General features: G+C 46.6%; 4 protein-coding genes across 4 annotated transcripts; 2 read left to right on the forward strand and 2 right to left on the reverse strand.

The window, feature by feature from the left end:
- Positions 1-321: 321 nt before the first annotated feature.
- On the reverse strand, positions 322-2,523 carry N7487_003626 (uncharacterized protein; the record flags this gene model as incomplete). Its single annotated transcript, XM_056871373.1, has 4 exons — positions 322-512; positions 596-672; positions 744-1,765; positions 1,852-2,523. The coding sequence occupies 4 exons, from the start codon at positions 2,521-2,523 to the stop codon at positions 322-324; spliced, it is 1,962 nt and encodes a 653-aa protein (XP_056729093.1).
- A 2,159-nt stretch (positions 2,524-4,682) lies between these two features.
- On the forward strand, positions 4,683-5,459 carry N7487_003627 (uncharacterized protein; the record flags this gene model as incomplete). The annotated part of the gene is made up of 3 exons (XM_056871374.1): positions 4,683-4,810; positions 4,885-5,055; positions 5,111-5,459. The coding sequence occupies 3 exons, from the start codon at positions 4,683-4,685 to the stop codon at positions 5,457-5,459; spliced, it is 648 nt and encodes a 215-aa protein (XP_056729094.1).
- A 308-nt stretch (positions 5,460-5,767) lies between these two features.
- On the forward strand, positions 5,768-7,057 carry N7487_003628 (uncharacterized protein; the record flags this gene model as incomplete). The annotated part of the gene is made up of 4 exons (XM_056871375.1): positions 5,768-5,869; positions 5,937-6,366; positions 6,431-6,954; positions 7,010-7,057. 4 exons carry the CDS (start codon positions 5,768-5,770, stop codon positions 7,055-7,057), a joined length of 1,104 nt encoding a protein of 367 aa, XP_056729095.1.
- A 394-nt stretch (positions 7,058-7,451) lies between these two features.
- N7487_003629 (heme-dependent oxidative N-demethylase family protein) lies at positions 7,452-8,551 on the reverse strand (the record flags this gene model as incomplete). Its single annotated transcript, XM_056871376.1, has 3 exons — positions 7,452-7,875; positions 7,946-8,068; positions 8,124-8,551. 3 exons carry the CDS (start codon positions 8,549-8,551, stop codon positions 7,452-7,454), a joined length of 975 nt encoding a protein of 324 aa, XP_056729096.1.
- Positions 8,552-11,082: the final 2,531 nt, after the last annotated feature.

Consider the following 11,082-nt stretch of genomic DNA (forward strand, 5'->3'; position numbering starts at 1 on the left):
TCTCTATAACTTGAATCAAAACACGCGAGTGGATCATCACCCCAAATACCATTTTGTGCCAACTTTAATGAAAGTTTCAATCTCATATTATAGGGATAAAGCTAATAAAAAGAAAGTAGTGCGGATTTACTGGTAGTCTGTGACTAGCCCACTCGTAGACCTTCCTACTGGTTATAGTAGGGATAATTAGTAGCTCGAGGGCATCAAATGTTGACATGGGGGAAAGAAAAAAAAAAGATATTTATAAAACCGAATCTATATATTAATAACTTATGTATACAATGATACCCTACATGGGAAGTTATCTACTCATTTCCTTGCTCAATAGTAAGTCACCTCCTCCCCGTACAAAGTGGATCCGGCGCCGGGCTGCTTCACGATGCCAGCTTCCACCAACTCATTGATCAGGTTGAAGACCATCAGATCACAGCCGTGAGGTGCGATGAAATCCACTGCGACGGGCAGGTATTCCTGCTGCTCGGTAATGGTGGAGTTGTAGAGCGCTTGGCCAACTAAATTATAATTGCGTCAGTTATAGTGCCGAATTAAACCATCTGAGGTATTTTTTCAAATAATAAGGGAAGGTTGAGCTTACTCGGAACGACCATATCGGGCACACCGGCAAAGTTAGCAATACGAGATGTAGCAAATCCTTGCGGGATACCGGGCATGCTATACGATTCCAATGGATTAGCAAACAGTCTCTCAAATATACCATAACATGGGAAAGGACCAGGACATACCTCCGGTAAGTATTGCGGTAGGTCGGTGTGGCTTCAGTTCCAATGTAAAGAATCAAACTGTCCGAGCAAGTCTCCTCGTCGAAAACCTGGGCAGTTGTATTCCACCAGCTGGTAAAGGTGTTCTTGTGTTCGATTTCAGTGTCCAGTTGCGATTCCGGGTATCCAAGTCCCCAATCCCAACGGGAGCGAGGCACGGGGTTGATAAACGGCTTACGGCCTCCATTGGCAGCCGCGTAGTCTGCATACAGCGGTGCGGCAATGAGGGGATACTGCTGCTTCGAAATGAGGATAGGGTAAGTGAGAGACAGCATGCTGTTGAGGGTCGTATTGGCGGCAACAGTCGAAGGCTTGGTGGACTCCCAGAGAGCATCGTAATCAAAAGCAGAAACATTCGCACCACCCAAGAAGGAGGATAGCTTGTCGACAAACTCAACCAAAAGTCCCTCGGCTGGGGTTGAGGCATTAGTTGGGAAATCGATCGTCTTGATAGACTTGGGGTACTTGGTGTAGGACTTCAGGCCTGCGTCCTTGTACATCACTTCCGCAGCAGCGCGCCACAATTGCACATCCCTTGTCAGGAATCCGGCTGTGTCCAGAAGCGGAGACATGGGCATAACATTATCCAACGAAACCAAGTTCCATGAGGGTCTGTTACCGAAGCATCCGTTCACCTGCGAAGGGTTGCGGATTGAGCCTCCGGTATCACTTCCAACTGCCAAATCCAACCAGTCATAAGCTCCAATGCCAGAGCCAGGGCCGGACGAGGATGAGCTGGGATCTTGGTATCCGTCACCGCGGGCGTTGAAGGGGGAGTGGTAATCAACCCAATCATCGGTGGCGGTCTCACCGTTGGCGAATTGACTGGTCTTCATCTTTCCGACAATGATGGCACCTGCATCAATGAGGGATTGGATTGCGGGCCCAGTGGTGTTAGCGACTGGGTACGTTTCATAGTAAGCGCGGTTGCCGCAACCAGTTTTGACACCCTTGATATCATAAATATCCTTAACACCGAGACGAACCTATGAGTAAATAGATAGTCAGTATTGCACGTCTCTCACATTGGGGCACCCTCGTATGGAAAGAGCTCGGGGTGGGGAATACATACTCCGGCCAAAGGCTTATCGGCTGTCTTGGTATAGTATAGTCGTGATGGAACACCAATGGTCAAGGACGCATAGCCCTGCAAGCTTGCCGGCAAAACATCATACTCATTGTCACCAACCGAGACCAATCCTTGAGTGAAAGAGCCCATCACATCGGAATACAACAGCCAGGCTTCAAAAACGGCTCCACTGGACGGATCCAAGAAGTATGGACCAGCAGGCAGTGTTGACGATGACGTGACTGTCTTTGATTTCTTGGTACCATATGCAGATGCATATCCAAGGATTTTAGGACCCCATGAAGAATGAGTTGACACATTCTGTGAGGGATTCTTGGCGGTACCGTTATACGCGACATAGATGTTGTCGAGGAACCCAGCGTTGAAAACATCGTCAGCAGACTCGTAGCTGCTCACCAATGAATCAAGGATTGCGCTTGTCAGCTTTGCGGCATCGCTCCGAATAACCGTCAGAGGTTGCAAGCCATTGAGTTTGCCGAACACGTGTGCATCGGCTTTCAAGGTTGTTACTACTCTCGCAGGAACGTAATAAGTGTTTCCATTGAGCTCAACAGTTTGACCCTTGGAAGTGATTGTCGCGATGGCAGTAGTGGAGAGTGACAGCAAGGCTGACAATAGAGCTGGTAGCCCGTATGAACCAGTAGGAGAGATCATGATGATTGACCTAGGCACTCTACACTAGGGATTGATAGTTTGCAAAAAGGTATTTTTATCAAAAGCCCGGACATAATCTAGGCATTTATATACACATTGCACGATCATCTAGTACTCCAACTTGTCTCAGATTGGTGCATTCGGTTATCGAGGTACTTTCAGTGATAAGGAGATCTGGTGTGCATGACCAATTTGGGGTACCTGATTTTAATGGACCAAAGGGGACTAGCCAGGGGATTAGTTCTCTTGCTATAGCTGTCGGAGATTATTAGCACGTTCCTTATCTTTCGCCAAGGCCATCCATGGATATTTCGGCAATTCACTGATAAGGCGAGTCATAGCTGGAGGGGAGAATTCATGGTTGCTATTGGTTCCCATTGGCTCGGAGAATCATAGCCAACCCGATAAGGTTAGTTGAATCCACACCCACGTTTTCCACGCGAATGCGCTACCCTGAACCTTGGAACCACCCCGTTCGCCATGCATTTCAGGAGTCCGATGGCATCCGATGCTATCTACCTGCCTGTTCTGCAAGACGGGGTTCAGCCACAATCATAGCCGTTGGCATTCTAGAAAACGATTATGACATTGGATGTTCGGGGTGTATGGAGTAGTTATCAGACGTTCGTATTTTTCTAGCGTAATAGGCGTTAGTTCGCAGTATTAGGTAATATTATCTAGTTACATTCCATTGTTTTCCTTGTCATTTTAGTGTTCACATATGAATCTACATGATACGGAGCGCATGACAGGCGGCTCTAAGCACATAGAATAGGCCTTATCACCCCAGATGAGCATTGTCATCTCGCTTATTCCTGCCTCTAGACTTCTCGCCTATGTTACTCATACATACCCTAGAGTGCTGCTCAAGTGCCAAGAGTGAATTGGGAAACAATATAGTTTAACTGTCTTAAGTACGGCTGAGCGGACAGAAGGCCCTATTTTCTCACACCCTATGGTAGTATGCATGTCGTTACGTGTGGAAGGGATGACAGAATGCAAGTGGTTGGGCAGTGAATAGACACCGAATGATATATTTCATCGAAAAGAGCGGGTATAAAATAGGGTAGGAAGTTGAGCAATAATCATCCTTGTGCGACCGTCGTGAGCATTTCTAACACTATAGAGTTGAGATACTGAGGAATTAATCCATTAAGAGTACATATAGACGTGGAGTACGCGCCAAGGCTGAGTGAATCTAAGTCAGATATGTTCCCCAAGATTCTCTCGGAATGGAAAATCTGGAGACACACGATATTACCGAGTTCTCGAAGAAACAGACGGAAAGAGACGCGAAGTACGGATTTATTAGATCTGAGTTTTTCTAGACCATGACTTTCTTGCGACAACTTAATTTGATATTATGAAAGATGCCATGAAAACATATGTTATCCTAGTTACATATAGAATAGAATAGGTAAACTACATAGCCGACGACATACCAACTAATATCGTATCCTAGATGATGGTATACCCTTTGGACATATTCTCCTAGTCCTGACCTGTTATAGTCATGCGCTCATAGGCAACTATTCATATTCTATGAGAAATCCCTTTATTTTCCTTTTTTATAACGTCATCAGACCTATCACATCACGAGAACAACGAGACCTGGGGGTTTCTGCATAATAAATCAGGGGGTAGTGATAGGGCCACGGGTACTTGCATAACGTCCAAGGGTGGGATCAGCACTCATCTTGTCTAAATAGGATTACCGAACAGTGCCCAAAAGTTTAACAAGTCTCGGCATTCCATATTTAAGCATATGATACTTACCACCTAGTGAATTTAGTCGCCCAACAGCAAAACATCAATGTTATAGGTAACCTGGGCGTCCATCACCTTCGGAATCTATGTTATGAAACAGACCATCTGTGAACATCATTTGTGTAACCTACGGGATGTCAGATCGCAGCTAAGAGACTAGTTCTGCAGGTTTGCCTAGACGAGCCTCTGAGGGGTCACAGACCTTAGCTGCAGTCCTGTATCCAACGTCCTCCCTTGAAATCACTCGTTTGCTCCCCCGTCTTGCCCAAGGTAGATCCAACTTCTAGACACTCGTTATACGTATTTTGTTTTCTTTTTACTTACCTTCCGGTTCCCGAATCCATACTACTCTCCATTCGTTAATTTGCTTCTCAGCTGGTATAATCGTCAGTATGCTGGCATATCCGTACGAAGCCATTTGGACTACCTCTAGACAAACCCAACCCCAGGCTGGTGCGGCTGATGTCTCATGGCTATGGAAGGTGATAGTAGCCTGCTTTGCAGCCTTGCAGCTAGTCGGGTGAGTTTCATGTTACGATATGGTAGCTTGACTTGGGAATCGGACGTTTTTGACTGAAGAGTTACTGTGGTTAGGTATATGGTATTGGCCGTAGTAGTCGGTTCCCCAGCTCATGAGTTGCGAATCAATGCTACAGTATCTACTGTTACTGCATTTACGTTTGCTGGTGTGTCTTACGGTGTATCAGCACTGATTGCCTTGGCCCAGCGCCGCCAAGGGCTGTTCCTCCTCCACTCAATATTTATGTGGGTGCCAATGAAAGCTGCGCCTCTTCTATCGGTCATTGGCTAACAATTGCAGCCCATACTCGACGATGAATCTGCTCGCGCTCCTAAATATCCTGTTCCATATCCACGGACGAAGCCTGCAGATTAACACCCTGCAGATCATAAATATATGCGTACCCACTGCTTTCTCGGCTTGCTACGCCCTCGCGGGGATTTTGATATATCGAGAATGTGGACATCACCAAGCGGAGGAAGGCACGCCGCTACTCACCGACGAAGAGATGCAACGTCGCCAGTTGCTTCGTTTGCTGGAGGAACGTAATACCAGCGCACCACCGCCTGATCTTGTGCGAAACACTTATCGTTTCGATTTACCTGAAGATGAGAGAGCGCAGAAGGACCGGAGTCATTTGACTCCTTGAAGAACGCTACAGCGTAGGAAAAAAAATGAGCGTGATTCCTAGGTTATGAAGAGGGAGTGTATGAATAATCTAATGTGAAATGTGATCAAATAATCAAATAATCAAATATTCTTTCCCACACGTGTATCTGCACAATGTGTGCAAAAGTGTACAAAAATGTAAGATGGAAGTCCCGGGGTAGATGATCCACTTGGGACCTCGGCTGTTTTTTTTGGGCCGACCGCATTTAAAAGTCCAGGGGAATCGTCATCCCCGGAATTCACCTGCGCATTTAACATAGTCCTGATCTCTCTTGAATATAATTTACAATGTCAAAACGCGTGACAATCTTCGATCCCCCCGCACAGGATCATTCCAAGGCTCTTATCGAGAATGTCCTCGATCTGACCCCAGTGGTGGACCTCGGCCGAGTATGACATCCCTCAATTCCTGTCGCAATAAGAGTCATATTCTAACAAATTCCCTCTTGGTCTCTAGGATGTCTTCACTAATACCCGCCCGCTATGGCATCCCCCCGGAGCTCGTGGCATCTACGGCGGAGCCGCGATCGCACAGTCCCTAGCAGCAGCCATGCTGACCGTCCCCGCCGACTACGCCGTCCACAGCATGCACTGCTACTTTGTGCTTGCCGGCGATTCCGAGATCCCAATTTTATACCATGTCGAGCGCGTACGCGATGGAAGGAGCTTTGTGACCCGAACCGTGCAGGCGCGGCAACGGGGGCGACCGATCTTCACCACCACGCTGAGCTTCAGCCGAGTCGGCAGTGGTGGCGAGAAGACTATTCACCACGCCGTATCAAAGCCCGATGTCCCGTTGCCGGAAGAGGCTGAGCCGGGCAGTCTAAAGGCGCTCAGTAATGCGGGCGGCGGTCCTTTCGAATCAAGAAAGGCAGGCATTCTGAACCGTACGTCCCTGGTCGGAAGCTCTATGCTGTGCACGATGTACTAATGGCTGTCGGGATCAAACAGGTACATCCCCTAACCAGGAAGATAAGAAGGTCCGACGATATATTCGCGCCCGCGGCGCGATCTCCGAACAGGGTGGTTACCAAGCACACCTGTCGGCACTTGCCTATATCACCGACAGCTATTTCATCGGTACTATCTCGCTCGTCCACGATATCCCGCGATTTTCCTCCCCGGCGGAACTTGAGAAACTTCTGAACGCACTTAAGAACCCATCTGATCTCGACGATGAAGATATCACGCGAGCTCTAAGGGAGTTGAAGGAAGAGGAGGCTGCAGAATTGCGTCGCCGTCTGGAAGGGGCCTTGAACAGGGCCACGACGGGTGAAAATGAGGCAGATCATAAAGAGGTTGGCATGATGGTCAGCCTGGACCATTCAATTTATTTCCACAATCCGCGGGCATTCCGTGCCGATGAGTGGATGTTGACGGAGATGGAGAGTCCGTGGGCTGGCGAAGGACGAGGCTTGGCAATTCAGAAGATTTGGTCTAAGGATGGCCTGCTTATTGCTACTTGCATGCAAGAGGTATGTATTTGCTTTTTTCTGTTCATTCTAGGGCTTAGTGCTAACTCTATCATAGGGTGTTGTGCGATTAAAGCAAGACAAGCCCCCACTGTCAAAGATTTAGAAAGCTTGTGCTATACCCCCACTCTAAAGGAGTTATATCGCTCCTATCACTTTCTCTTCTTTTCACATAGCTTTGTTTATAGATTTGGGCTGAGTCCCCCTCGACTTCCTGTCATTTGTTCTTCGTACTGAAGCTGGCCATTCTTAGCTATTTCATGAGCATGTTATAATTCAATAGAACCAATCAATCTGGACGATTCAATACACATCGTCATACCAACGACACAGTCTTACTAGTTAACAAACCAGAAAACGCAAGAAACCCAAAAACAGAAAACATTTAAGGAAGAAACGAACATAAAAACAACTTTTGCGTTGTTAAACAAAAAGCCGACCCAGTTTTTGATCTCCCAGAGCCAAAATGCGAACACAAAACAAGATATTACAAAGTCCACTCAAACCTCCATTCTCTCATCTTTCTCACTTTCTTCATGTGCTATCTTTTCCTCGCCAACACGTTTCCGATAGTATTCCAGGACCTTAGCTCCCCAAATATCCCTCCCCTTGTACTCACCGACATGTTCAGGCCAACTTCTCATCTCCTTGGCAAGATTATCCAGCTCAGCCATTGGAAGCTCATCCAGCGGCGTGAGATACGTCTTGACACCGAAGACGATCGCCCCTGTCCGCGGCAGTCGACGGAAAGTCTGTCTCTCGCGGCGGATCAGGATATCCGATGGGAGTGGGCTGGTCAACTCTTTCTCGCAGAGGGAGCCAGGCCGGTAGAGGATCTCAGTCAGGTTCTCGTTTGGTCCTTTGACTTCTACGAAGAAGTTTGAGCGTTCCATTGGAGAAGTTGGGGTTAAGCGGGCGAGGAATCTGGTAATTGTTAGTTTATTGTTTTCTTTTGTGCGGCCATTCTTCTTGATCTAATTCGGAAGTCGCTTACTTGCTAACGGAGTTGGCAACTTGTTGGTGCCACAGTGGTACAGGGTCATGCAGTTGAGAGATGGTCCAGCCAATTCTCTGATTCACTGTCCAACCCGTTGGGAAGAGACTAGCGCTAGCTGCCCTGTGTTTGGTGTTAGTATTGACAAATTGGCTTTTATACGTGGATTTAGACTTACAGGTAAAATTCCCCTTCCTCGTTCATCATCAAAATACTGAGATCCTCCATCGTGAGGCGTACAGCAGCCTCGAGTGCCTCTGTTAATCCCTCGTTGGTGTCGCGCCCGCTGACGGTGAATTTGTCGCCGGTCATGCGATTATCGATGATCTTTCGGTCGTCTTGGATTGACATTTCGAACATGTTGGGGAATCTCTCGCAGAGAAAGTCTGAAACTTCCTCCAATGTCTCCTGACACGGATCAATTGACTCTGGCAGACAACGGAGGACCTCTTCTCTTTTCTCGTGGAGCAGTTGAGTCCGGACCCGGTGTTCGTCCATGTAGTTCTTGTCGAGGGTAAGCCAATTCTGGGCGTCGAGTTTGCGAATGTCCATCATGACACGGTATCGCTCTCTGCCTTTGATGGGCTGCGCTGGGTATGGTGCCATACGCTTGACATCGGATGGATTGGAGACATTTTTTGAGCAATGTTTCCCTTTCAAGTTGTGTGATAACCACTGGAGCAGTTGTTTTTGGTGTCTGACTGCGAAAAGAAAGACGAAGATTGGAATCGCAACTAGTGAAAAGGTTGTCATACTTTTTCCATTTAAAGGTTTCAGGTATAGATCGTTGAGAATGTTTTCTTTTTGAAATTAAAACGACTAATCAAGAACGCTCAATGTCAAAGAAAGGTAAAGTGAAGGTAAAAAAAAAAATGAATACGATGGACTACGAAACTAGAGTAGACGATATAAATATGATTTTAAAGATGGGCTATGAAGTCACCATCAAGAAACAGGCAGCAAAGTAGAAGATCACCAGACGATAATTCTCAGCTTCACACTAGTCTCAGTCAAAAAAAGGATAGCTCCAAGGTATGGCAGCTGCATTCCACATGCCTCATTCAGCGAAGTTGTGCCTGCGGAACTGCTGTGATACGCCCAGGGATTCCCCGCAAAAAAAAAGTCAGAGTTCACCGGGGAGTATTGCCCACCACATGATCTCAGGCGTATTTTTATAATATATTTTATTTATTATTTTCAAAAGTTCAAGAGTGGGAACTTTGACATTCAAGGCTGTGCACCAAACAATCAGCACGGAGTGTGTATGAGTGGAGATGGATTACAACTAAACCTTCTCTAACTGGTTGTTGATCTCTTACCAGTCCAACAAGAGTACTTCAAAAACTATCTGGGCCCATAGTCCTTCGGCGGATCAATTCCGTAAACAGGGCTTCCATGATCTAGACACAGGATACCGTATTTAGCTTCAAACAATCGTCAAGCTCGTTTAGTACCGTCCGTGCACCCTATGAACCGCCAGAGCTTGCCGACTCGAACAATTCTCATCTGAATAACTACTTTGTATGTAGACTTCGGATATCATCGGCGAGACAAACCAAGACTTGATTCGAACCGCGTAAGGCGCTTGCCAATTCATGAGTACCCAAACTCCGAAAATACCGGTTGTTTGATCTGGGGTCACGCAGGTCCGGGCTTCAGCTGTTAATACTTGCCGTGTGGAAGTGTTTAGTGACATATGGGATCTGACTGGCTCGGGGATAGACCGGGGGCCCGATCTAGTTCAAGTGAACATCACACCCGAGCTAGGTAGATGGGCACATGGATTTTAGTCTGACGTATCATAGTCATACCCCTCGTGTGGGGGGTGGATATCAGGGGGCTTTTTTCTGGCTTTTCCTGGCTTTTTATTTTCTTTTTTCTCCAACGGGTCTGGTCTGGTTCGTCACATCAGCCCCAATTTAAAGATACTAGGATGACTACTCCGTACAGGGCGTTCGTTTCTCCTTGGCTTTAAGTTGGGCTAACAATGTCATTTGCATCAGACACCAACACTTAACATTTAAAACTTTTAAACACAATAATAAAACATAAAGTAAAGTAAATTATAAAAAAGTTGTCTCACTCTCGATCACCAGGCCATAATTTACCAAAATACTTAAGAGGCATCTGGGGTTCCCGCTGCAACCGCACATCCCCCTTTCGCGCAAAGCGCGTTTGCCGCTATTATTTGTTTTTTATGGCTCGGACCCGATGAACTGCAACGTACGTTTCTTTCTATTTTCCGGGTCTCGACTTTGATCCTTTTGGCATTTTGGGATCGTCTTATCCCCTGCTCTTTTTTTCCGCCTCCCCGTCATAGCCTCTTCCCCCCAGGTTGATATGCCCCTATCCATATTCCCACACAGACCACCAAGACCAGGATCAGATCGATCTACAAAGCATAATAGATTTTCGCCACCGCTCATGATCTTCACGAACTTGTTTGCGCATTTCATTCATAACTAGATGAGTGGGAAATGCTGTACATAGTATTTCCGTACTACGTCTCTGTACTCCGCACAGAATCCTTTCATTGCTACTACATAAATGACTAGTTTTTAATATAGTACATCCCACACGGGCCAATCAATGCTCCTAGCTGGAATTGATCCAAGACTTCTGTAGAGTCTGGACCTCGACTAGATCCATCAATCCTTGAATCCTTGAACCCTTAAAGTCTTCATCCTAGATCTGGATCACAACAATTAAAGTGTAGACCAATGCAAGTCACCACTCGGGGCTTTGGCAATCGCCCCATCGGGTCCGCAAAGTCGTTTTTTTTTTCTTTCGTTTCTTTTTGTTACCTGTCTCTTACGCACAGACGTTTAGATCACCTGCAGCTGTTCTCCATGGTTGGGTTGTATATTCCAAAGTGGATCTCCCGTCTACCCGGCCATTATTTTTTGCATTAGTAGCGCTCCAGCCGAGAAAATCCTCGAGAGTACATCATCTTTGCGGAAATAATGTCTCCAATGGGGATTATGTGTCCTTGACAGGGGCTTTGGTGGTACAGGATATTGTTGAATGAGCCACATATTTGCTGATCACATGGTTCTTTTCTGTTTCGGTGAGAGAGGGTGTTCAATTTCGATATTTAGAGCAAGGGGTCATTTCTTTGTTTTTTGAACAACGAGTAT

The sequence above is a fragment of the Penicillium crustosum genome, assembly GCF_028827405.1.
Source record: "Penicillium crustosum strain IBT 35664 chromosome Unknown utg000002l_segment0_segment0, whole genome shotgun sequence".
NCBI lineage: Eukaryota > Fungi > Ascomycota > Eurotiomycetes > Eurotiales > Aspergillaceae > Penicillium > Penicillium crustosum.